The sequence below is a fragment of the Rhinopithecus roxellana genome, chromosome 15, assembly GCF_007565055.1.
Source record: "Rhinopithecus roxellana isolate Shanxi Qingling chromosome 15, ASM756505v1, whole genome shotgun sequence".
In the NCBI taxonomy this organism is placed as follows: Eukaryota; Metazoa; Chordata; class Mammalia; order Primates; family Cercopithecidae; genus Rhinopithecus; species Rhinopithecus roxellana.
Window position 1 is genome coordinate 58,304,855 of NC_044563.1, and position 27,720 is coordinate 58,332,574.

General features: G+C 43.1%; 1 protein-coding gene and 1 pseudogene across 1 annotated transcript in view; one reads left to right on the plus strand and one right to left on the minus strand.

Moving 5' to 3' along the window:
- Positions 1-7,189: 7,189 nt before the first annotated feature.
- MRPL48 (mitochondrial ribosomal protein L48) overlaps positions 7,190-27,720 on the minus strand; it is an 84,774-nt gene continuing 64,243 nt past the window's right edge. Inside the window, exons 6-8 of the mRNA XM_030918346.1 lie at positions 12,023-12,125; positions 8,920-9,009; positions 7,190-7,499 (exon numbers count right to left, since the gene is read on the minus strand). Of these exons, the coding sequence (XP_030774206.1) occupies positions 7,425-7,499; positions 8,920-9,009; positions 12,023-12,125 (268 nt within the window). The 3' untranslated portion in view covers positions 7,190-7,424. The remainder of the gene's footprint in view (positions 7,500-8,919; positions 9,010-12,022; positions 12,126-27,720) is intronic.
- On the plus strand, positions 21,472-21,952 carry LOC104665193 (annotated as a pseudogene).

Sequence of the window (27,720 nt, forward strand, 5' to 3'; positions counted from 1 at the left end):
GCAGGTGCAGTGGCTCATGCCTGTAATCCCAACACTTTGGGAGGCAGAACTGGGTGGATCACTTGAGATGAGGAGCTTGAGACCAGCCTGGCCAACATGGTGAAATCCTGTCTCTACTAAAAACAAAAAAATTAGCCAGGCATGTGCCTGTAATCCCAGCTACTTGGGAGGCTGAGGCAGGAGAATTGCTTGAACCCGGGAGGCAGCAGAGGTTACAGTGAGCTGAGATCCTGCCACCGCACTCCAGCCTGGGTGACAGAGCGAGACTCCATCTCAAAAAAAAAAGTGAACAAGCCACAAAACATAGCAAACTGTAAATATGCTCTACATCATGGATAATCAGAGAAATTTCGTTTTTGTTTTTGGTAGAGATGAGGTCTCGATATGTTGCCCAGGCTAGTCTCAAACTCCTGGGCTCAAGTGATCCTCCCACCTCAGCCTCTCAAAGTGTTGGGATTACAGGTATGAGCCCTTGTGCCTGGCCAGAAATGTATTTTTATAAGACATATATACTATTAGGTTCATTGCAGCATTGTTTATACTAGTAAATGGTCCTAATGTCAATTTCCGTCAGTAAGGACTCTGTTTGTGTATTCAAATCTTTTACAACAGGAATGTGTATATTTTGTGTGAGTAAAAATAGTAGGCTATGGAGGAGGGGGTGATAGCAACAGAGAGAAGCATAAAAGGCCTCTTTAGCAGGAAGGATGGCTTCCAAACCAGCTAAGTGGAGCAAGCATGTTTTGGAGGACACTGGCTCTAATAGGGAGTTAGCACGGGGTGGATCACAGAATGTATTTGATCAGGCAAAGAGGACTCTTGCCATCTAAGCCTGTTCCCTCAGGTAAATGGGGATAATTCTTATGTCATAAGCCAAATAAATGAGGGAACGAAACATATGTAGCTAATAATAAAAAGTGTTGAAATTTGTTGGGCATTTAACTCAGACAGTCTGGTTCCAGAGCCTGCTCTCAATCCCAATGATGTGCTGCCTTCACATCCTAGTTATGCCACTTACTAGCTTTGTAACTTTGGACAAGTTACTTAACATCTCAGGATCTGTTTTTACCTGTGTAAAAATGCAAATATAGTACCTTTTTCACAAGCCTCAAAACTAATATAGGCCTTCCTCATAGGATTGTTGAAAGATTGAGTTAAATATTGGTTTAGCCTAGGAACAGCATCTGGCACATAGTAAGTTTCAGTGAACATTTGCTATTACCATCATCACTACTAAGTGTGCTAGTGACTGTCCTGAGTTACATTATCTAATCTAATTTCTAATCCTCTGAACATGGTGCTCTCTTTTAGATGAGGAAATAAAGCTCAGACTGGGGATCAGACTCCCAAGCGTGTCTTGCTCTAAAGCCTAGGCTGTTTTCTACTCTACTCTCACAAGCATCTGGTGCCCAGTGCAGTGCTTAACACACAGTAGTGAGTAACCACACTGACTGTGTAAATATTACTTTGCTTTTGTCAGCACTTTGCAAAAAGGAAATTAACTTTTTGCAATTAATTAGTGCAAGTTGCCCACAGTGATATAGATTGGTATGTTTTTCTTTAGTCTCAGCTTTGCAGCCCACAGTCTAGGAGCTGGACTTTAAGGTGGTTCATACCTGTCCCTATAGGATCTAACTCTGGCAGCTTTGGGTTGCCTCTGCTTAAAGACTTGGTGCCAGGGACGAGTGGAGAGACCTCTTCACTTGATGCCTCTCTTGGCTAGGCCTAGGGCAGACTCATGGTTTAGCTCTTCCTTTCAAGGTTCTTGGCTGGGGACTTGGCCTTGTGCTCGGTACAAAGGTGCACTGCAATGCATTTTACTACATGACTAAGAAGATACTCCTCCCACCCTCTCTCCATAGAGTTGCCAGACTAAGTCCTTGAGCTGCTGACTTCAGAAACCCAAAGAGAACTGAAGCAAGTCCAGATTGAATCCTTATGTTTTCCTGTAGAAAATGCTGGGGCTGTCTTCTCGCTCAGCAAGGACTTAAAGCAAGCAGAGGAGGTAGCAGGGATTCTTCCCTGTCAGCAGCTATCTTTTGAAGGGTTTTCATTCTTCAGATCTAGACACTCAATGGTGAGCTGATTTTCTAAAATGAGCTGAAATGTCTGAGAATGAAAGTTATTCCAGGGGGATTATTATAGTCAAATGAATCATTTCAGATTGCAGGAAGATCAGACACATGAAAACAAAAATTCACAAAGAGATCAAAGTATAGATTAAACAAGCACAAGACACATTGGCTACCTCTGTATGCCGTGTCTCTTCATCAGGATTAGTTCTAGGCACACCCAATACAGGCTCAGAAAGCTTTCCTTAAGTACACTAGAAACAGAGGGGACCCAAGGGCCTCAGCATTGCTAGTATCTGAGTGACCAAAATACTTAGATTTGTTTGAATGTGTCTAAAACATACCTTTTCAGAATCCACAGCTGGCCATTTCCAGGCTTCCGTAGTGGAGGAACAAGTCATCCTCAGCCAGAGGAAAGGGACGAAAACATGAAGCTGAGGAATCTGCTGGCCTCAACTAGGAAAACTGCCCATTTTACCCAGGCATCCTATCCTTGAAAGTTAGTGATCTGGCCGGGTGTGGTGGCTCACACCTGTAATCCCAGCATTTTGGGAGGCCAAGGTGGGTGGATCACCTGAGGTCAGGAGTTCAAGACCAGCCCGGCCAACATGGTGAAACCCAGTCTCTACTAAAAATACAAAAATTAGCTGGGTGTAGTGGCGGGTGCCTGTAATCCCAACTACTCGGGAGGCTGAGGCAGGAGAATCGATTGAACCTGGGAGGCAGAGGTTGCAGTGAGCTGAGATTACACCATTGCACTCCAGCCTAGGTGATAAAAGCAAAACTCTGTCTCAAAAAAAAAAAAAAAAACAAGTATCTACATAAAAATCCTTTTTTAAAAGTCTCAGTAATGTGCACTCAACCAGGAATTGTGTGACCTTAAACCATCCTTGGCTCTGCCACTGGCTAATTAGGTGACCTTAGACAAGTCTCTTTCTCTCCTTGGACCAGTTAACACATTTGTAAAATGAAGACCAAAATAGTTTATCCCCAAGGTTATATATTGATAGAGCCAGGATTAGAACCCACCTATTCTGATTCTCAATCCACTGACATTCCTTCTTTTCTCCTGCCTACCCCTTGTGACTTCATGGCACTACTAGGAATAATTTAACCCCAACTAGGATATTCAAAACTAAAAGTATGCTGAAGGAATGAACTACTGATACATGTAACACAAGGGATAAAACATGCTAAACGGATGAAGTCAGACAGAAAAGAATACATACTGTGTATTTCATTTATATGTAGTACTAGATAGGCAAAACTAATCTATGGCAGTAGAAACGAGGTTAGTGGTTACTTCTTGGAGAAAACGTGAAAGATGGCCATATGCGGTCACTCACACCTGTAATCCCAACACTTTGGGAGGCTGAGGCAGGCGGATCATGAGGTCAGGAGTTCGAGACCAGCCAGTTCGAGACCAGGCTGGCCAATATGGCGAAACCCTGTCTCTACTAAAAATACAAAAATTAGCCGGGTGTGGTGGCATATGCCTGTAATCCCAGCTACTTGGGAGGCTGAGGCAGGAGAACTGCTTGAACCCAAGAGGCAGAGGTTGCAGTGAACCGAGATTGTGCCACTGCACTCCAGCCTGGGCGACAGAGCAAGACTCCATCTTGGGGGAAGAAGATTATGAGGGAACTTTTTGGGGTGATGGACGTGTTCTTTATCTTGATACAAGTATGGGTTTCATGGGTAGGTAGATGTATTTTCAAAATTGATCAAATATATGTTCAAGATCTGTATGTCACTATATATAAATTATACCTCAATGAACAAAATCTTTTAAAAAAGTATGCCAAAGAAGTTTTAGAAGGGAAGGAAATATAACATTTACTGAGCATTACTAGTTCATTATATATATTATCTCCATCTCAAATCCCTAAAAAGGGATTATGCTCATTCTTCCGATCAGAAATCTGAAGTTCAATGAGGCTAGAATAACTCAGCTTCAAAATGAATAAATGTGGAAGCCAGGCACAACCCAGGTTTGTTTGCCTCTTTTCCTTTAGCAGGTTGTCTCAGGGAGGGAAGGGAAGGCATTTTCAACCTGGAGCCAGAAGACTTGTATTCCATGTGGTTTTACTGCCATGTGATCATAAGAACATCCATTTCCTTCTGGACCTCCCTCCAGAAGAGTCAAAGCTCGTAGTTGTTTTGTAACCCTGAGGTTCTGGCAATCAGAATATCTCCAGTCCCTCTGACCAGGTTAAGGCATTAAAAGTAACTTCCATTTGTCTCAGGGCAAACTAACCATGAGCAACAAAAGCTCTCTGACTCTGGTGAGAGCATAAATCATCAACTAGGTCAGTGACACTAGAGCTCCAAGGTGACAGAATCCAGCTGCCTCCTGTGTAAGAAGCCTGACTCATCCCTGAGTGATGTGAAAGAAAAAGACAGATTAGGAATCAAGAGATTTGAATCCTGCTGCCCCTCTGCCAGTGACATATCCCATGACCTTGGGCAAAGAATTGCCCTCTATGGGCTCCTAACCTGTACTAGCTAAAAGAGACAATTAGGTTGGCTGGATCCTAAAGTCCTTAAGCTCCAGTATCTTGTCAATTTATGAAATCCTGATTCCTGCTTCCACATATTGATAACAACTGAGCAACTGGAAAAGACTGCTATTTTTTCCAGGTTTCCAAATGGAAGACATGTGACACTGCCCATTGCCCATATGATACAGAGGCAATACACATGCAGCTACCCAACTCTGCCATTGTAGCATTAAAGCAACCAGAGACAGTATGTAAGTGATTAAGCATGGCTCTGATCCAATAAACCTTTATTTCAAAAAAACGGAGGGGTTTTGGAACTAGATAGAGCTGGTGACTGCACAACATTGTGAATGTACTAAATAAATGCTACTGAATTACTCAAGTTTAAAATGTTTAAGGCCAGGTGCGGCAGCAGCTCATGCCTATAATCCCAGCATTCTGGGAGGCTGAGGTGGGCGGATCGCCTGAGGTCAGGAGTTCAAGGCCACCCTGGCCAACATGGTAAAACCCCATCTCTACTAAAAATACAAAAATTAGCCGGGCGTGGTGGCAGGCACCTGTAATCCCAGCTATTCGGGAGGCTGAGGCAGAAGAATTGCTTGAACACAGGAGGCAGAGGTTGCAGTGAGTCGAGATCGCGCCATTGCACTCCAGCCTGGGCAACAAGAGCAAGACTTCATCTCAAAAAAATAAAAAAAGCTGGGCGTGTTGGCGGGCGCCTGTAGTCCCAGCTACTTGGGAGGCTGAGGCAGGAGAATTGCTTGGACCCAGGAGGCGGAGGTTGCAGTGAGCCAAGATCGCACCACTGCACTCCAGCCTGGGTGACACAGCCAGACTCCGTTTAAAAAAAAAAAAAAGTTTAATTTTGTATATATGAATTTCACCTCAATATATTATTTTAAAAAAAAAAACACAAACAGGCAGTGGGTAGGATTTGGTTCATGGGCAGTAGTTTGCTGACACCTGACCAAGATCAACTTTCAAGTCTTTGCTTAAACTCAATCCAGAGTAACTTAATTAGCAGTTATGTAACATCTACCTGAACACTTATAAGTCACTTATTACCCCCACAAAGCATTTTATTTCACTTATGGGCAGAATCTGTTTCTATCTGGAGAGTTTTTTCACGTACAAAGCCAAAATGTCCTTCTCTCCAACTTCCACCCATAGAGAGTTTACTTATGTTATGATCCTCTGCTTCACTACAGGACACCATGCCAGATTGCTTTAAAGGATGAATTCACTCTAGCTGGAGAAATATGGAAGGGGAACATGCTTCTGTGCTAAAGCATCAGGCAAAGAGAAAATAGAATCTCTTTTTTTTTTTTTTTTTTTTTTTTTTAAGAGAAAGGATCGGCAGGGCACGGTGGCTCAAGCCTGTAATCCCAGCACTTTGGGAGGCCGAGATGGGCGGATCACAAGGTCAGGAGATCGAGACCATCCTGGCTAACATGGCGAAACCCTGTCTCTACTAAAAAACACAAAAAACTAGCCAGGCAAGGTGGCGGGCGCCTGTAGTCCCAGCTACTCAGGAGGCTGAGGCAGGAGAATGGCGACAACCCGGGAGGCGGAGCTTGCAGTGAGCTGAGATCTGGCCGCTGCACTCCAGCCTGGGCGACAGAGCGAGACTCCGTCTCAAAAAAAAAAAAAAAAAAAAAGAGAAAGGATCTTACTCTGTCAGCCAGGCTAGAGTACAATCGCAAAATCATAGTTCCTGCAGTCTTGAACTACTGGGCTCAAGCAATCCTCCTGCCTCAGCCTCCCGAGTAGTGGGACTACAAGTGCATACCACCACGTCCAGCTAATTAAAAAAAAAATGTGCCGGGCGCGGTGGCTCAAGCCTGTAATCCCAGCACTTTGGGAGGCCGAGACGGGCGGATCACGAGGTCAGGAGATCGAGACCATCCTGGCTAACACGGTGAAACCCCGTCTCTACTAAAAAAATACAAAAAATTAGCCGGGCGAGATGGCGGGCGCCTGTAGTCCCAGCTACTCGGGAGGCTGAGGCGAGAGAATGGCGTAAACCCAGGAGGCGGAGCTTGCAGTGAGCTGAGATCCGGCCACTGCACTCCAGCCTGGGCGACAGAGCGAGACTCCGTCTCAAAAAAAAAAAAAAAAAAAAAAAAAAAAAAGTTCGGCTGGGCGCTGTGGCTCACGCCTGTAATCCCAGCATTTTGGGAGGCCACGGCGGGCGGATCACAAGGACAGGAGATAGAGACCATCCTAGGTACCACGGTGAAACCCTGTCTCTACTAAAAATACAAATAATTAGCCAGGCGTGGTGGCAGGCGCCTGTAGTCCCAGCTACTCAGGAGGCTGAGGCAGGAGAATGGCGTGAACAAGGGAGGCAGAGCTTGCAGTGAGCCGAGATCATGCCACTGCACTCCAGCCTGGGCGACAGAGCGAGACTCCGTCTTGGAAAAAAAAAATGTTTTTGGTAAAGACAGAATGTTACCAGGCTGGTCTCAAGCTCCTGGCCTCAAGCAGTCCTCCTGCCTCAGCCTCACAAAGTGCTGGGATTAGAGGGATGCACCACTGTGCCTGGCCAGAATATAGAATCTCTTAAAGATACTCCACAGGATGGGCCAATTTCTCTCTCTCACACACACATACATATACATATCAGCAGCAGATTTTTATTAGATGGAAGATAACAAGGGTTGCCTCATAGATAAGTGGTAACAAATGGCAAGTACAGCCATGCCACAGAGGAGTGAGGACATTACTGGCTATGAGAATGGGTACTTATGAAATCTAAGGGTCAGGTCTCCTGATGAACTCTGACTACCCAGTAAGCCCTTCTCCTTGGCACTCAATATGACCACTGCGGGCATGAAAGAGTCTACAGTGGCTAGTTCAACTTGGCCAACAGTTCTTCCAGTTCTGGTCGAGCTTTGAATCGTCCCTTGAAATCTTCTTCAGTGTGCTAAGGAGAAGAAAAAGAAAATAAGTGGAAATTACTGCAGAGCTTTTAGTTATCCAGATATGCACAGCATCCAGAAAGGGACCATGAACCAGCTCTGTAGAGAATCATTCAGATTCAAGTAACTTTTATTATCTACTATGTAGCAGACTTATAGTATAGTATGTATAGTATAGTATAGTATAGTATAGTATAGTATAGTATAGTATAGTATAGGGGATTCAAACTGGAATCAGATTTCCTCCTTGCTTTCAGTGAACTTGCAGTCTAGTTAGAAAAGACAGATATATGAAGATTTAATGTCAAAATGCTATAACTATCACAATAGAAGCATTTAAAAGAGAGAGAGAGAGAATACCAAAATTATTTACATAGGAAATAAAACAAACAGGGATTGGACTGTTTTAAGGCAGCATGATCAGCACGTAGTGTCTCTGTACCCAGATCTGTATGAAGCCCAAATACTAACCAGAAGAAGCTTGACAAGCATAGACTCAGAACGAGCAGAGCTGGATAGAGCAAATGGTACCAATCTAAGATGACCTTATACATCTGTGTCATAAGAAGGATCATCTTGGCAACTGGACCCAAATACTCAGTATTTAGGCTAAGATTCCTAATGTTCTCCAAGTTTTCCATGCCCGACCAAACATCCTATTGACTAGCATTCTTTATGAAATATATTTAGTCAAGCTACAGTCAAGCCTTGAAAATCCAGGAACCTTTTCTCTAACATATATTTTCCTATTTGTGTTCTGATTTATTACACCATATACTATCTTAACCCATGTTCTTCCACACAACTGTCTGAAAGGAGAGAATTCTGGGGCCTCATAGGCTCACCACCAACATCAGGATGCTGTGTCGAAACTCAGCACTCATAGGCCACAAAGCATCATCCCTGATGCCTCAGAAGCTGGACTAATGATCACAGTGTCATCAGAGTATACAACTTTTCTGATTATTATTTAGGCCACATTATCCACATTTCTCTGTTCTTTCTAAAGCCAGTCCAGATGTGTTCTTTTTTTTTTCTTCTTTTTTTGAAATGGAGTCTCACTCTGTCGCCTAGGCTGGAGTGCAGTGGCACGATCTCGGCTCACTGCAAGCTCCACCTCCCGGGTTCATGCCATTCTCCTGCCTCAGCCCCGGGTTCATGCCATTCTCCTGCCTCAGCCTCCCGAGTTGCTGGGACTACAGGCGCGCACCACCACGCCTGGTAAATTTTTGTATTTTTAGTAGAGACGGGGTTTCACCATGTTAGCCAGGATGGTCTCGATCTCCTGACCTCGTGATCCACCCGCCTCAGCCTCCTAAAGTGCTGGGATTACAGACCTGAGCCACCGCGCCCAGCCCAGATGTTCTTATCCTTATTTTGAGCATATGCAGGCCAGCAAGGGCCTCTTCTCAAACCAGCACCTACCTCCTTCACTGACAGTCTGACTCCTTCAGGAAGATTGCTTTGGATTATTTCCAAGAAAATTTCTGCAAACGTAGCACTCAAACCGCTGATCTGCAAAATGAAAGAAGGTGCTCTAAGAGGTGGGAGGAGCTGAAAAGGAGGTAACTGGGCAGACATGTATTAGTTCAAATGCCAGCTCCAGTAGAGTCTGGAGAGCCCAAGGGTGGAAGATTAATACCAAAACTGGTTTCTGAGCCTGGCCTCTACAGGATTTCTCCTGCCATCTGCAAGGTGCTGAGATGGTCACTGCCAATATCTGCTCCTGTGGGCATTAGATGTCATTACCGGACCAAGAGGTTTTAAAGTCCAGGGTCTCTTTCAGTTGCCCAGACTGGAGTGCAGCGGAACAATCATAGCTCACTGCAGCCTTGAACTCCTGGGTTCAAGTGGTTCTCCCACCTCAGCCTCCAGAGTAGTTGGGACTACAAGCACGTGCCCCCAGTCCCGGCTAATTTTTTATTTTTAGTTTTTGGTAGAAACAGGGTCTTGCTATGTTGCCCAGACTAGTCAAATTCCTGGCTGCAAGCAGTCCTCCCACTTTGGCCTCCAAAAGTGCTAGGTTTACAGGCATGAACCATGGCACCCAGCGCAGGCTGACTTTCTTATTTATTTATTATTATTATTATTTTTTGAGACGGGGTCTTGCTCTGTTACACCCAGGCTGGAGTGAAGTGGCACCATCTCTGCTCACTAAAACCTCCGCCTCCCAGGCTCAAGCAATTCTCCTGCCTCAGCCTCCCAAGCAGCTGAGATAATAGCTGGCTAATTTTTGTTTTTGTTTTGTTTTGTTTTTGAGACAGAGTTTCGCTCTTGTTGCCCAGGCTGGAGTTCAATGGCACGATCTTGGCTCACTGCAACCTCCACCTCCCGGGTTCAAGCAATTCTCCTGCCTCAGCCTCCTGAGTAGCTGGGATTACAGGCATGCGCCACCAGGCCTGGCATGGCTAATTTTTGTATTTTCAGTAGAGACAGAGTTTCACCATGTTGGCCAGGCTGGTCTCAAACTTCTCACCTCAAGTGATCCGCCTGCCTTATTCTCCCAAAGTGCTGGGATTACAGGCATGAACCACCTGCCTGGGCACACTGACTTTCTGATTCAACTCAGCTTTGCCCATATCCACGCACCAGGACCTGACTGGTGTCAAACACTGTGCTAAGAACACCAAGGTGAATCAGATGTATGATGAAAGGGCAGGCAGGGGGGCTGCAAGGACCCACAAGAAAAATTCCTACCCAACTCAACCAAGGAAGGTCAAAAAAAGCTTCCAGAAGCGTTAGTATCTTGGTGAAATCTTGAAGAAAAACAGGAGTAAACTAGGAGAATTCAACAATCATGTGGAGGATTTCGAAGGCAGAGGAAACAACATTCAGTAAAATGTGGGGGCATAAGAGTGTTAGGAAATTAAAACTAGCTCCATTGGCCGGGCACAGTGGTTCACGTCTGTAATCCCAGCACTTTGGGAGGCCGAGGTGGGCGGATCACCTGAGGTCCATAGTTTGAGACCAGCCTGACCAACATGGAGAAATCCTGTCTCTACTAAAAACACAAAATTAGTTGGGCATGATGGCATATGCCTGTAATCCCAGCTACTCAGGAGGCTGAGGCAGGAGACTCACTTGAACACAGGAAGCAGAGGTTGCAGTGAGCCAAGATCTTGCCATTGCACTCTAGCCTGGGCAACAAGGGTGAAACTCCATCTCTCAAAAACCAAAAACAAAAGAAACCTAGCTCCATGTGTGGCTGGAGTAAATGGGCTGTGAAGAGGAAAAGCAGGAGAAGAATCATGAAGGCACCTGAGTACCAACCTAAAGCATTCAAACTATTCTATGGGCTTCTGGCATGTCAGATCTGTCACAGGATATATTACGAATAATTTAGTCCTGATAATATTTTAAAAGCCAAATATTATACTTAGTTATTTTTTAAATTAGCATATTTAGACTTAAATTTAACATTCATTTTATTACCTTGCTGTATGTTCCTTGAGTGGATAAAAAAAGGGTGGCGCCCATACCATGGAATATTATTTGGCAATAAAAAGGAATGAAGTACCAATACAACAGAGATGAGCCTTGAAAACATTCCTCAATGTGAAAGAAGCCTGACACAAAAGGCCATTTAATGTACAATTCCATTTAAATGAAGAGATAAATCCACAGAGATAGAAAGTAGATTGGTGGCTGCAAGGGGTTAGGGTGACCAAGAAAGAGGAGTGACTGCTAATGGGTGCATAGTTTCTTTTAGCATGATGAAAATGTTCTAAAATTGATTGTGGGGATGGTTGCATAACTCTTTGAATATACTAAAAACCATTTTTATTGTATACTTCAAATTGGTAAATTGTATGATGTGCCCATTATATATCAATTAATGCTCTTATTAAAAGGGGGATGATGGTAAAGCTGGCAAGCTGTGTATTTTTAATACCTCTGGGTGCCCTCATGGTGGTGTGGTTGGCACCCATCATTATCTGCAGGAAGAAAAGAGGACAACTACTAGAGATCAAAGGAAGGCAGCCACTGAGGGGTTTCAAGCAGGAAAATGACATGATCACTTGGTATGGGGGTAAAGTGAAGTGGATGAATCTGAAAGATTTTTAGAAGGTAGAAGCTATATAGAATATGGTGAATGAATGGGTATCAGAGGACAAAGAAGGGTGACACATTAGGCTCAAAGGTGGGGAGGGTTACAGAAAAACAGGAAAATCAGTCCCTCTACAACTAATTTTGCATAGATGAAGTGCAGGGAGGACTCCTGTGGATCAAAGTCGAGAAGGCCAGTAGACAACTGGGTATCAAGTTTCAAGCCTCAGCCAACAGATCAGGACAACAGATGTATACATCTGGGGGTTATCAGTATTAAATGATGGTCACTGAGGCCTAAGGAATGAATGAGACTGCATAGGGGGAAGGTATTATAAAAGGAGAGATGGAGGCATCAATAACTGAACACTGGAGAATACCATTATTCAAGAAAGCAAAGAGCATAACAGAAAGTGAAAAAGTGGACAGAGAAAAGAACCAGGAGAAGCAAATACATTTTTTATTCTCCTGGAGTGCCTACCTGAACCACTCGCTCATGGGTGGTAAGCACTGAGTCCAGTAACATTTTGCTCCCTTGGTCCTGCAAATGTAACACTTCCATGGTTTTGGTTGGCATCGCATAACTGTGGGAAGGAAGAGTCAACTATAGTGAGTGTTCACTGAAGCCAGCATCCACTTCAATCATAGTAGTCCATAAGTATAGCCACTACTGCATGTGATAGTTCCCGGAATGTAGGGGATGCTTATCTGCAACCAGGAGCAAAGTAACTAGATCCCTCTTATCTCCTTCAAAAGTCTCTAAACTCCCTAAACAAATACACCATGTTTAATGCAGTTCTGCATCTCTAATCATACTTAATACAATACTCTGAATAAAACCTGGTGATTAATAAATAATTTGTTGCTACTGAAGAATAGCCCATTCTAAAAGAATCAAGTGGCCAGGTGTGGTGGCACACACCTGTAATCCCAGCAATTTGGGAGGCCAGGGCAGCTGGATGGCTTGAGCTTGGGAATTCAAGACCAGCCTGGGCAACACGGTGAAACTCTGTCTCTATAAATACACAAAAATTAGCTAGGTGTAGTGGCACACACCTGTAGCCCCAGCTACTTAGGAGGCTGAGGTGGGCAGATTGTTTGAGCACAGGAGGTCAAGGATGCAGTGAGCCAAGATTGCACCACTGCACTCCAGCATGGGCAACAGAGGGAGACCTTGTCTCAAAAAAAAAAAAAAAAAAAAGAAAGAAAAAAAGAATCAAGCTCATCACTAGGTATGCTTTGGAGGTTAACCTTGGGTATTTAATCTGTTCTGGAGAAATAAGGCATGAAAATTAATTGTTCTAAAACAGGATTTCTCAACCTCAGTGCTACTGACATTTTAGACCAGATAATTCTTTGTTGTAGGGGCTGACCTACATATCCATATACATCCCTCTACCCACTGGATATCTGCAGTATACCCCAAGTGGTGACAGTCAAAACTACCTCCAGACGTTAATTTTCCCCTGAGGGGCAACTTCTCCCAGGTTAGAGTTTATGCTTACTAAAATCGACTTCAGCAAGCCTACATGTTGCAGTGAAAATAACACGGAACAGGAGTCAAGTGTCGGCCCTGCTACTTATTAGCAATATTTACTCAGGTAAGTCACTTACCCCCTAGGCCTCAGTTTCTTCATGTATAAACAAGATAACGATCTAGGCCTATATCAACAGAGAATTGTGAGAACCGGTGTGTTAATGAGATAAGACCTGACTAATGGCTACATGGAAATATGGTAGTAGTGTTGTGTTCATCTTATCAAAAAGTTCATCAAACTGAAGATAAATGAAAAAAAGATTCCTAAATTTTCATGTGTCACAAAATCATCACTTAATAGCACGGGGCATGGCCCTCTATAGGTGGACCTCTACAAAAGAAGTTTAGTGTTACAGGCCAGGCGCAGTGGCTCACACCTGTAATCTCAGCACTTTGGGAGGCTGACGCGGGTGGATCACGAGATCAGGAGTTTAGAAGTAACAGTAAATGGACTAGAGACATGACAGTCAGTCCTGGAGTTAAATATTGGCTCTGCCAATTATTACCTATTTGAATTTGGAAATTCAGGTTTCTGAGTCTCCATTTCTTCCGCTATAAATTGAAAATACTAATACCTAATTCATAGAGTTGTTGCAATGATTAAATGAGATTACATAAGTAATTGCCTGGCATACAGTAAATACAGCCAGTAAATGCAAGGTACTGCAAATTCTTTCAGGTATTTTTTCTAAATAACATCCCTCCTGCTTTTCAGCATTATCTCTGATCTCCTCTTCTTCTGACTCAAATACAGTAATAACTTTCCAACATAAAAAATGGGGACACAATCATAGACTTCTTATGGATGTACAAGTGAAATAATTGTGTTTCAGAAAAGTAAAAACACCCTAAAATACTATTTTTCTTTTTTGGCATTCTGCAGATAGGACTGACTGACTAAAGTGAGAATTGTCCATTCCTGCCACTAATAATGAGTTTTATTCTTTAACACTTACTTCAGCAAAATTTCATTGATTTGTTTACTCATTCACTCAACAAATATTTACTAACAGCCTGCTCTGTTCTAGGCACCCTGATGGGCAATAAGAAGTCTGTGCATGTGATGGCTCACGCCTGTAAGCCCAGCCCTTTGGGAGGTTGACGCAGGTGCATCACCTGAGGTCAGGAGTTCAAGACCAGCATCAATATGGTGAAACTCCGTCTTTACTAAAAATACAAAAATTAGTCTGGTGTGGTGGCAGCCGCCTGTAATCCCAGCTATGCAGGAGGCTGAGGCAGGAGAATCGCTTGAATCTGGGAGGTGGAGGTTGTAGTGAGCTGAGATCATGCCACTGCACTCCAGCCTGGGCGACAGAGCAAGACTCCGTCTCAAAAATAAAATAAAATAAAATAAATAAATAAATAAATAGTCTATGCAGCCAGGCATGGTAGCTCCCACCTATAATGTGAGCACTTTGGGAGGCCAAGACAGGAGGATTGCTTGAGCCCAGAAGTTTAAGACTAGCCTGGGCAACCTAGTGAGACACTGTCTCTATTTAAAGAAAAACAAAAAATGTTGGCCGTCCGGCTCACGTCTGTAATCCCAGCACTTTGGGAGGCCGAGGCAGGTAGATCACCTGAGGTCAGGAGTTCGAGACCAGCCTGGCTAACATGGTGAAAACCCGTCTCTACTAAAAATACAAAAATTAGCTGGGTGTGGTGGCAAGCGTCTGTAGTCCCAGCTACTCGGGAGGCTGAGGCAGAAGAATCGCTTGAACCTGGGAGGTGGAAGTTGCAGTGAGCCAAGATCATGCTACCTCACTCCAGCCTGGGCAACAGAGCAAGGCTCAGTCTCGGGAAAAAAAAAAAAAAAAGGTCTATGCTCTCAAGGAGCTCACTGTGAGTGTTTTAAAGAGATAAGTAAGTATACAGTATACAAACATTGTACTACAGTAAGACAAAGGCAATAATAGCTTTGTGCCAAATACTATAGGGACAAGAAGGGGAGGAAAGGGGGACTCAGGGAAAGCCTCACAGGAGGTAGTGATTTATCAAGATGTAGAACAGGCCTTTATGTATGTAAGAGTACATATGGGTTTTTTTTTTTTAATTTTTATTTTTAGTATCTACACTATTTTGTACCTTCCAAATTTTCTGCAATAAACATTGCTTTGATGATCAGACAGCAAAATGGAAGGAAATAAATGAAAGAATTTCAGAAGTCAACCTAACATGACAAAATAATGCTATTTAGGGGGAGTATTGCCAAGAAAGGGACACAAGGAAGTCTGCTGGGGTGCTGGGGAGCTTCACTTTATACAAGTTATATCTCAATTTTTAAAAATGTAAGTAGATGTTTTAAAAAGAGAAGAGTAGCCTCATGGCGAGGGATGCTGAATGATGCTTCTACTCTGAGCAGAACACAGGGGCTGGTTCAACTTCAGGCTTGGAAGCTGCTCCCAGATGAGTGAGATTTCCATCTCCTCAAGCAGCTGCTAGGCAAAGGATGCAGGCAAATTAAGGGACCCACTTGAGAGGTCTCTTCCTCGCCTCTCCTTCTGGGTGAGTTGTAGCTGCAGCAGTGCAAACCATTTAGAGAACAAAAGCTGGCATCCTGCTGTCTAGCCCAATTCTATCTCAAGGTCACGGCCATCATCCATACCCACCCTCCCCAGAGGAAAGATGGATTAAGATGAAATGAAACTCAGAAGAAAAGAATTTCATCTCTGAAAGGCTGAGGAGTGAGATTGCGTAACAATACGATAGTCTGAAAACCTCAATCAAAGCAGAGAATTGAGTTGCTAAAAACAAACAGCTCTTTATGCTCTGAGCTGTCTGGAGCAAAGAGCCAGCAAAGAGGCAAAAAGCAGCACATCATTCATCCTACTGTTCTAGGAATTATGTCCGCCATGCCTGTTAGAATTCAATCCAAATCAACAAGTCTTTATTCAGTGCCTACTGTGTCAGGTACTAGGCAAGATCTTAGGGTTAGACCACTAATTAAGACAGAAACAATCCTTGCCTTACAGAGCTTAGAGTCTAACAGAAAAGACCAATAATAGTCAAGTAATTATAAGAGCAAGAAGTGCATGTTATGAAAGGGCAGTTAAATACCTTTTACTTCTTCTAAATGTATAACATAAAGATCTAACTTAATGAGGTTCCCTGAAGAAGTAACATTCGAGACATAAGAAAACAAACAAAAATAAAAAATAAATAAATAGGCCGGGCGCGGTGGCTCAAGCCTGTAATCTCAGCACTTTGGGAGGCCAAGACGGGCAGATCACGAGGTCAGGAGATCGAGACCATCCTGGCTAACACGGTGAAACCCCGTCTCTACTAAAAAAATACAAAAAACTAGCCGGGCGAGGTGGCGGGTGCCTGTAGTCCCAGCTACTCGGGAGGCTGAGGCAGGAGAATGGCGTAAACCCGGGAGGCGGAGCTTGCAGTGAGCTGAGATCCGGCCACTGCACTCCAGCCTGGGCGACACAGCGAGACTCTGTCTAAAAAAATAAATAAATAAAATAAAATAAAATAAAATAAAATAAATAAATAGAGGCCAGGCGGGATAGCTCACGCCTGTAATCCCAGCACTTTGGGAGGCCAAAGCGGGTGGATCACAAGGTCAGGAGTTCAAGACCAGCCTGGCCAAGATGGTGAAACCCTATCTCTACTAAAAATACAAAAATTAGCTGGGCATGGTGGCAGGCACCTGTAATCCCAGCTACTTGGGAGGCTGAGGCAGGAGAATTGCTTGAATCCAGGCAGCAGAGGTTGCAGTGAGCCAAGATCACACCACTGCATTCCAGCCTGGGCGACAGAGCAAGACTCCGTCTCGAAATAAAAAACGATGGCATCTAAGAAAAAGGTAGAGGCTAGTTAGATGAAGAGAGGAAGAGCATATGCAAAGGTCCTGAGGTGGAAAGGGACAAAAACAAAGCCAGTGTAACTGGAGGTAGAGGGAGGTGGGGAGGGAAGTATGAAAGAGGCAAGGCAGACGAGGCAAGGCAGACCCTGGAGCACCTAGGAAGCTACATGAGAAACTTTTATTGTGATCCTAAGGGAGTAGGAAGCCATCAAAGGATTTCAAGCAGAAGAGTGACATAATCATATTTCCATCTAGAAAGATCACCCTAAATGCTGTGTGGAGAACCAGTTAGAAGAATAGAGAATCAGGAAAAAAAGTAGGTTTAACTCCAGAACTTACCACTTATTAGGTGTAGGACTATGGGCAAGCTTCTATAATAATAGTAATAGCAATAGTAATAATAATAGCAGCCAACAGTTGCTGGACATAGTTCTAGATACATTATACATAATGGCTCCCTTAATTTTCACTGTAGCCTTTTAAGGTAGGTGCTTTTAGTGACCCCATTTTACAGATGAGGAAACCAAGACACAAAGAAGTTAAGCAAAGTGCCCAATGTCATACATTAAGAATGCAGTGGAGCAAGAGTAAAGCTCAGGCAGTCTGGCTCCGGCGTTGATACTTTGATCTACTATGTACAAGGTGTTTGAGTTAAATAATACACAGAAAATGTACTTAGCTTGTTCAGAGTGCCTCACTGATAGTAGGTGCTCAACAAATGTAACTGCCTTCCTGTTTTCACTCAAATGCAGCCAGGGCATTTTACAGCTGAGTTTTTTAAAGAAACTTTTTTTTTCTTTGACTACATAGTTTTAAAATTTATAATCTGGGAGTATACAACCATGCAGCACTGAACACTTAGCTAGATGTAAAATAAACTAGCTTCTTACCACAACTACCCTATAAACATTGCAACTACGCTGGGCATGGTGGCTCATACCTGTAATCCTAGCACTTTGGGAGGCCAAGGTGGGCGGATCACTTGAGGTCAGGAGTTTGAGACCAGCCTGGCCAACATAGTGAAACTCCGTTTCTACTAAAAATACAAAAATTAGCCAGGCGTGGTGGTGGTGGATGCCTGTAGTCCCAGCTACTCAGGAAGCTGAGGCTTGAGAATCGCTTGAACCCAAGAGTCAAAGGTTGCAATGAGCCGAGATCGTGCCACGGCACTCCAGCCTGGGTGACAGAGCAAGACTCTGACTCAAACAAACAAACAAAACATTGAAACTATTTCCTCTAAAATGACCCTAATCTTATGTGAACACAACAACTGTGGGGGAAACCAGAAACCTAGCTACATGGCAAAAGTAAAAGCCAAAGGGAAAACAGCACTTCCGCGGTTAGTTGATGAAAAGCAGGAAATTCAGTGCCCTTCACTGTAAAAGCAGCATCTCTAAAAAGAGTCCTAAAAATTTCAAACACTATTCCAAGGAACTGACCCCACTGTAGGTATGATAGTAACATTCTGTGAATGGCATTTAATGTTCTTTGCCACCAACTTTTAAGAAGCTATCTCTAATTCCTGTCAGATGAAAAAAATTCTGAATTGTTGCAACAATAACATTAGTAACAGAATGTTTACAATGTGCCAGTGTCTGTGCTAAGTGCTGTCAAGTACCATCTTGTTTCATCTTCAGAGCTCAAAGAAACAGAAAAAATTATCATCCTCATTATATAGAAGAGGAAACTGAGGCTCAGAATTTCCCAAGGTCATATTGCTAATAACTGATAGAACTAGAATATGAATGCCAACAGTTTGATTCCAGAGCTTGTACTCTTTTTTTTTAATGTTTAATTTTTGTGGGTCCATAGCAGGTATATATATTTATAGGGTATATGGGATATTTTTGATACAGGCCTACAATGCATAATAATCACATCAGGGTAAATGGGATATCCATCATCTCAAGCATTTATCCTTTGTGTTACAAACAATCCAACTATACTCTTTTAGTTATTTGTAAATGTACAATTAAATTATCTACTATAGTCACCCTGTTGTGCCATCAAATATTAGATCTTTTTCAATCTTTCTATTTTTTTGGTACCCATTAACCATCCCCACTTCTCCTCGAGCCCTCACTGCCCTTCCCAGCCTCTGGTAACTATCATACTACTCTCTATCTCTGTGAGTTCAACTGTTTTTAATTTTAGCACCCACAAAAAAATGAGAACATGAATGTTTGTCTTTTTGTGCCTGGCTTATTTCACTTAACATAATAACCTCCAGTTCCATCTATGTTGTTGCAAATGACAGGATCTCATTCATTTTTATGGGTGAATAGTATTGTGTATATGTACATTTTCTTTATCCATTCACCTGTTGACACTTCAGTTGCTTCCAAATCTTGGCTATTGTCAATGGTGCTGCAAGAAACACAGGAGTGCAGATACCTTTTCAATATACTGATTTCCTTTCTTTGGGATTTATACCTAGCAGTGAGATTGCTAGATCATATGGTAGCTCTATTTTTAGTTTTTTGAGGAACTTCCAAACTGTTCTCCATAGTGGTTGTACTAATTTTCAATCCCATCAACAGTGTATAAAGGTTCCTGTTTCTCCACATCCTTGTCAACATTTGTTATTGCCTGTCTTTTGGATAAAAGCCATTTTAACTGGGGTGAGATGATATCTCACTGTAGTTTTGATTTGCATTTCTCTGACCATCAGTGATGTTGAGCACTTTTTCATATGCCTGTTTGCCATTTGTACATCTTCTTTTTTTTTTTTTTTTTTGAGACAGAGTCTCGCTCTGTCACCCAGGCTGGAGTGCAGTGGCCGGATCTCAGCTCACTGCAAACTCCACCTCCCGGGTTCACGCCATTCTCCTGCCTCAGCCTCCCGAGTAGTTGGGACTACAGGCGCCGCCACCTCGCCCGGCTAGTTTTTTGTATTTTTAGTAGAGACGGGGTTTCACTGTGTTAGCCAGGATGGTCTCGATCTCCTGACCTCCTGATCCGTCCGTCTCGGCCTCCCAAAGTGCTGGGATTACAGGCTTGAGCCACCGCGCCCAGCCTGTACATCTTCTTTTAAGAAATGTCTATTCAGATCTTTTGCCCATTTTTAAATTAGATTATTAGATATTTTTTGCTATAGAGTTGTTTGAGCTCCTTATATATTCTGGTTATTAATCCCTTGTCAGCTAGATAGCTTGCAAATATTTTCTCCCATTCTGTGGGTAGAGCTTGTACTCTTAACCACATATTACTTCAAGTACGGTCCATAGACAAGCTGCCAGTGAACAGCCTAATTGTCATTAGTCCATGAGAAATGTGCAACCAGTCACTAAACAAACCATTTGGTTCAGCCACGTTTTTTCTTAATATCAAGACTTTCCTAATGAAGGAAACAAATTATTAATGTATATTTTGGCATAAGCTCCTGACATCTTCTCAGAATGGTACTTTGAGAAGCACTACTCTAAATTACTATGCTACTCAGCCTCTTTGAGCTGTAATTGCAGTTTATCTTTCACATTATGTTACAATTATGTTTCTTGGTGTGTATGTACATGCATGTATGTGTGCATTCATTCTGTGTGTGTATGTTCCCTGAAACCAGGAGGTTCACCTTAGTATCTCCCAGAATGTCTAGTGCAGTGCTTACCACATAGCAAGAAGAGGCTCAATCAATCGTTTTTTTTTTTTTCTTTTTTTTTTTTTGAGACGGAGTCTCGCTCTGTCACCCAGGCTGGAGTGCAGTGGCGGGATCTCAGCTCACTGCAAGCTCCGCCTCCCGGGTTCCCGCCATTCTCCTGCCTCAGCCTCCCGAGTAGCTGGGACTATAGGCGCCCGCCACCTCGCCCGGCTAGTTTTTTGTATTTTTTAGTAGAGACGGGGTTTCACCATGTTAGCCAGGATGGTCTCGATCTCCTGACCTCGTGATTTGCCCGTCTCGGCCTCCCAAAGTGCTGAGATTACAGGCTTGAGCCACCGCGCCCGGCCACAATCAATAGTTTTTTAACTAATTCATTAAAAGGCCTTTTATTAACTTAGGAAATGTATACCACACAACTGGATTGTATAGTGATATTCAAGAACCTGTCATTCTTTCAATCATGACTGAATGTCTCCCATATGGTGGGCCTTGTAGTGGGTGCTAAAGAAATAAAGAACACAGTCCCCATCCAGAAGGAACGCACTGTCAGAGGGAAGAGAAACTGCCACAGGAATAGATCATTCGAGACCAGAGCACTAAGTGACATGAGGTATGTGTCAAGTGCTGAAAGAGGAACCAACTCTCTGGGGCATCAGAAAGAGATAAAGCACATTTTTAGGTTTAAAAGAATTGAAGTACTGTCAACTATGAGAGCTAAAGTCACAGCTTATTATCAAACCTTCTAAAGAACATTTTTTAGCACAGTTGTACTCTAATGTATCAAGGTTTAAAAGTTCAAATTTGGCTGAAGGACTTAAAATAAGACCCTATATAACTGAAAATACTTGTCAGGCAGAACTGGGTTTAAACCCAGGCAAGTTATTGGTTCTGTGCTTTTGGCCTTTCTAAGCCTTGATTTCCACATATGTTAGATGGGAATACATTAATATCTAATGAGTAAGAAAGTATAATTTTTGTTTGTCAAATATGGCAGCACCCAGTGGCGGTGTGAACTGGGAGGAGGTTGCCCAGTTCCATGAATTACTCGAAGTGATGAGGACAACTGATGACAGAATAGTACATAAACTAAACACTAAGGTTCCAACAGCTTCCTTTGTAGGGAAAACTGATGCCAGCCAAACCTATAAACAAATTTAGGGGTCTTTGATGGCAGCTCTTGCCAGTAGGAACAGAGTTATAAAAAATTGTATAGCCCAGACCTCAGAAGTAGTAAAAAAACCTCCGAGAAGAGAGAGAAAATAATTTGGACTATTTAACGTTATTAAAGCAACCTGGGAAAGAGCAGACAAAGTTGAAATGGATGCAGTCAGAACCAAATGTTGAAGAAGTGGTAAAAGACAAAGGCTAGAAGGTATTTAATAAACGGTGCCAAATTCACTTCAAGCCTCCAAAGAATGAAAAAAGAAAGAGAGATACTTGTTTTTTAAAGGACTGGGTCATGTCATAAGAGGTAAGTATGATAGATATCAAGAGGGCAGGCTACCTAGGATGATCTGTGAACCAACAGTCCAAGACCTTTTGTTGATTTCAGCCCCAGTTAGCCAAGACCTCAAGTACAAATAATTCTGACAGTTATGGAGTAACCAACTGCTATTTTATAATGATTCCGTAAAAAAAAAAGTTTTGTTATTAAAATAATTTTCTGACTCAGTGTAAAAAAAAAAAACCAAGTGTAATCTTTGCCATACCCACATACTATGTCATATACTACCTTGCCACAGTGACAGACTACCTAAGCTACATTTTTGTTGTTGTTGTTTTTAAGACAGGCTCTCTACTTTGTCGCCCAGGCTGGAGTGCAGTGGCACAATCTCAGCTCACTGCAACCTCTGCCTCCCGGGCTTAAGCAATATTCCTGCCTCAGCCTCCCAAGAGGCAGGGACTACAGGCGCACACCACCAAGCCAGGCTAATTTTTGTATTTTTTATGTAGAGACAGGATTTCACCATGTTGCCCAGGCTGGTCTCGAACACCTGAGCTCAAGCGGTCCGTGCTCCTCAGCCTCCCAAAGTACTGGGATTACAGGTGTGAGCCACTGTGCCCAAGTCTTGATTTCTTATAAAATCAAACATACACTTCACTTACCATTTGACCCAACAATCATACTCCTAGAGAAATGAAGATGTGTGTTCTCACAAAACCCCGTACATATTTATAGTGGTTTTATTCATAATTGCCAAAAACTGGAAACAACACAAATGTCCTTCAATCAGGAAAGGAATAAACTGTGGTACATCCTTTCAATGAAACACTACTCAGCAACAAAAAAAAACCAAACTACTTGCAGGCAACAACGTGGTTGAATCTCAAATACAGTATGCTAAGCAAAAGAATCAAAAAGAAAAATACTACATGATTTTATTTGTACGGAATTCTGAAGAAGGCAAAACTATAACTATAAGGACAGAACATAGATAAGAAGTTGCCCCTGGGCGCAGTGGCTCACACCCTTAATCCCAGCACTTCTGGAGGCCAAAGCAGGCAGATCTTCTGAGATCGGGAGCCTGAGACCAGCCTGACCAACACGGCAAAACCCCATCTCTGCTAAAGATAGCCAGGTGTAGTGGGGGAACGTCTGTAATCTCAGCTACTTGGGAGGCTGAAGCAGGAGAATCGCTTGAACCCAGGAGACAGAGGTTGCAGTGAGCTGAGATTGCGCCACTGCACTCCAGCTCAGTCCCAGCTATTCGGGGGAGGCTGAGGCAAGAGAATCACTTGAACCCAGGAGGTGGAGGTAGCAGTGAGCTGGGATCATGCCACTTCATTCCAGCCTGGGTGACAGAGCAAGACTCTGTCTTCAAAATTAACAACAACAACAAAAAAAAATTACAAAGGGAAGGAATTTCTACCCATAGGATTTAATGTTACTTAAGGAAAACCAGAGAGCATCCTATACTGTGTGAAATACTGAGATATGTAAAGAGCCCAGACTGGAGAAGGTAGGTAGGCAGTAAATGTTACTTCCCTCTCCTACAGTTTTCCAACAAATCAAAAAAATACATAAAAGCAGAGCAGATAAAGAATATCTAAATGGAGAGATAAACTATGTTAATGAATCAGAAGACTCAATATAAACAATTAAGATTTCAATTATTCCCAAATTGATCTACAGATTCAACACAATCCTAAAAAAAAATCCCATCAGACTCTTTTTTTTTGAGACGAGTCTTGCTCTGTCGCCCAGGCTGGAGTGCAGTGGCCCACGGTCTCTGCTCACTGCAAGCTCCGCCTCCCGGGTTCACACCATTCTCCTATCTCAGCCTCCCAAGTAGCTGTGACTATAGGCGCCTGCCACCATGCCCAGCTAATTTTTTGTATTTTTTTTAGTAAAGACGGGGTTTCACCATGTTAGCCAGGATGGTCTCCATCTCCTGACCTCGTGATCCGCCCACCTCGGCCTCCCAAAGTGCTGGGATTACAGGCGTGAGCCACCGTGCCCAGACTCTTTTCTGTAGAATCAACAAGCTAATTCTAAAAATTTTTATGGAAAACCAAAGGACCTAGAATAGCCAAAGTAGTTTTGAAAAAGAAGAACAAAGAGTCAGTAATCAAACTACACTAATCAAGACAGTGTGTACAGGTGTAAGCATATATGTAACAGAACAGAGCATAGAAACAGACCCATATATACACGGTCAACTGGCTGTCAACAAAGATGCTCAGATAAGTCAGTGGAGAAAGAAAATCTTTTCAACAAATGGTGCTGGAAACAATTGAATATTCATAAGCCAAAAACAAACAAAAAAAACCTTTGACCCACTATATACAAAAATAATTCAAAATGGGCCGGGCGCGGTGGCTCAAGCCTGTAATCCCAGCACTTTGGGAGGCCGAGACGGGCGGATCACGAGGTCAGGAGATCGAGACCATCCTGGCTAACACGGTGAAACCCCGTCTCTACTAAAAAATACAAAAAACTAGCCGGGCGCAGTGGCGGGCGCCCATAGTCCCAGCTACTCGGGAGGCTGAGGCAGGAGAATGGCGTGAACCCGGGAGGCGGAGCTTGCAGTGAGCTGAGATCCGGCCACTGCACTCCAGCCTGGGCAACAGAGCAAGACTCCATCTCAAAAAAAAAAAAAAAAAATAATAATAATAATAATAATAATAATTCAAAATGGATCACAGACCTAAATACAATACTTAAAACTATTGAACTTCTAGGAGAAAACATAGGAAAATGTTTTTTGTGACTGGGTCAGGCAAAGATTTCTTAGATATAAAAAAGCAAAAGCAGAAACCGTAAGAGAAAAAGATTGATAAACTGAACTTCATTAAGTTTAACTTCTGCTCTTCAAAAGACATACTGTTAAGAGGACAAGATAAGTCATAGACAGGAAGAAAATATTTGCAAAACACATATCTGCAAAGGAACTGGTGACCAGGTGCAGTGACTCACACCTGTAATCCCAGCACTTTGGGAGGCCGAGGCAGGTGGATCATTTGTGGTCAGGAGTTCGAGACCAGCCTGGCCAACACGGTGAAACCACATCTCTATTAAAAGTACAAAAATGAGGCTGGGCCCGGTGGCTCACGCCTGTAATCTCAGCACTTTGGGAGGCCAAAGCGGGCAGATCACAAGGTCAGGAGATAGAGATCATCCTGGCTGACACGGTGAAACCCCGTCTCTACTAAAAATACAAAAACAAAATTAGCCAGGCGTGGTGGCGGACGCCTATAGTCCCAGCTACTTAGGAGGCTGAGGAAGGAGAATGGCATGAACCCGAGAGGCGGAGTTTGCAGTGAGCTGAGATTGTGCCACTGCACTCCAGCCTGGGTGACAGAGCAAGACTCTGTCTCAAAATAAATAAATAAATAAATAAATAAATAAAAAATTAGTGAAGCATGGTGGCAGACATTTGGGAGAATCGCTTCAACCTGGGAGGCAGAGGTTGCAGTGAGCCGAGATTGTGCCACTGCACTCCAGCCTGGGCAACAAAGCGAGACTCTGTCTCAAAAAAAAAAAAAAAGGAACTGCTATCTAAAAAGAGATGAACAATTTTCAAAACCCAGTAAGAAAACAAGCCATTTTTTTAAATGGACAAAAGATTTGAACAGACATATCATCAGGGAAGATACACAGATGCCAAATAAGCACATGAAAAGATGTTCAACATCATTATTTATTAGTGAAGAGCAAATTAACACCACTATGAGATACCACCATAAACCTATTAATAGCTTTTTAAAAATTGATGATACCAACTGCTAACCAGGATGAAGAGTTTCCGGAACTCTCATATATTGCTGGTGGGAATACAAAATGGTGCAGCCATTGTGGAAAACAATTTGGCAATTTCTTATAAAGTTAAACGTAAACTTACTATACAATCCAGAAATTGGAGGCAAGGTTGGAGGTTGGAGGGAGGCAGAGGTTGCAGTTAGCTGAGATTGTGCCACTGCACTCCAGCCTGGGCAACAGAGCGAGACAAAAAAAAAAAAAAAGAAAGAAAGAAAGAAAGGAAGCCTGGGCAACAAAGTGAGGCCCCAGCTCTACAAAAAAATTTTAAAATTAGCCAGGCATTCAGAAGACTAGATCATACCAGGAAAATTAAAAAATCAGCTTGGCAACTTGGTGTCTGCCTGTAGTCCCAACTATTTGGAAGAGAGAGAGGAGGATCGCTTGAGCCTAGGAGGTTGAGGCTGCAATAAGCAACGATTGCACCACTGCATACCAGCCTGGGTGGGAGACAGAGACCACGTCTCTAAAAGAAAAAAAGAAAAAGAAAGGAGGTGGGGGCACAGTGGTTCATGCCTTGTAATCCCAGCACTTTGGGAGGCTGAGGCAGGCGATCACTTGAGGTCAGGAGTTCGAGACCAGCCTGGCCAAAGTGGTTGGTGAAACCCCATCTCTACTGAAAATACAAAAATTAGCCAGGTGTGGTGGTGCGCACCTGTAATCCCAGCTACTCGAGAGGCTGAGGCAGGAGAATCACTTGAGGCAGGAAGTAGAGACCAGCCTGGCCAACATGGTAAAAGCCATGAGGCGGAGGTTGCAGGGAGCTAAGATTGCACCACTGCAATCCAGCCCAGGTGACAGAGCGAGACTCTGTCTCAACAAACAAAAAAAGAAAAAGAAAGGAAATTTTGACATATGCTACCACATGGATGACCTTTGAGGATATTAAGTTAAGTGAAAGAAGTCAGTCATAAAAAGACAAATATTATATGATTCCACTTACATGAGGGAGAGTAGTCAAAGTCAGGGACAGAAAGTAGAAGGGTAGTTGCCAGGAGCTTAGGGGAGGGGAATGGGAAGTTATTGTTTAATGGGTACAGAGTTTCAGTGTTTTTTTTTTTAATTTTTTTTTTTTTTTGAGACGGAGTCTTGCTCTTACACGCTGGAGTGCAGTGGCACGATCTCAGCTCACTGCAACCTCCGCTTCTCAGGTTCAAGCGATTCTGCTGCCTCAGCCTCTCAAGTAGCTGGGACTACAGGCGCGTGCCACTGCTCCCAGTTAATTTTTGTATTTTTAGTAGAGATGGGGTTTCGCCATGTTAGCCAAACTAGTCTCAAACTCCTGACCTCTGGCGATCTGCCCACCTTAGCCTCCCAAAGTGCTGGGATTACAGGCATGAGCTACCGCGTCCAGCCTGTTTTTTTAAATTTTGAGACAGGGTCTCACTCTGTCACCCAGGCTGGAGTGCAGTGGCAAGAACACTGCTCACTGCAGTCTCCACCTCCTGGACTCAAGCTATCCTCCTGCCTCACCCTCCCAAATAGGTGGGACTACAGGCACACGCCATCATGCCCAGCTAATTTTGTTATTTGTAGAGATGAGGTCTTGCTATGTTGCCCAGGCAGGTCTCTAACTCCTAGGCTCAAGTGATCCTCCCACCTTAGCCTCCCAAAGTGCTGGGATTACAGGTATGAGCCACTGCACCCAGCTAGAGTTTCATTTTTATAAGATGAAAAACATTATGGAGATGGATGGTGGTGATGCTTGTATAACATTATGAATGCATTTGATATCACTGAACTGTACAGTTAAAAATAGTTAAACTGGTAACTTATGTGTATTTTACAATAAAAAAAAACTTGCAAAAACATGAATGAATGTCAGACACATTATGCTAGGTGAAAGAGGCCAGCCACAAACACGACATACGTGTGACTTCATTTATATGATATTCTGGAGACGTTAAAACAAGAGAGGAAGAAAATTGGTCAGTGGTTGCCAGGGACTTGAGTGGGGAAGAGGGAGAAGACTGACTACA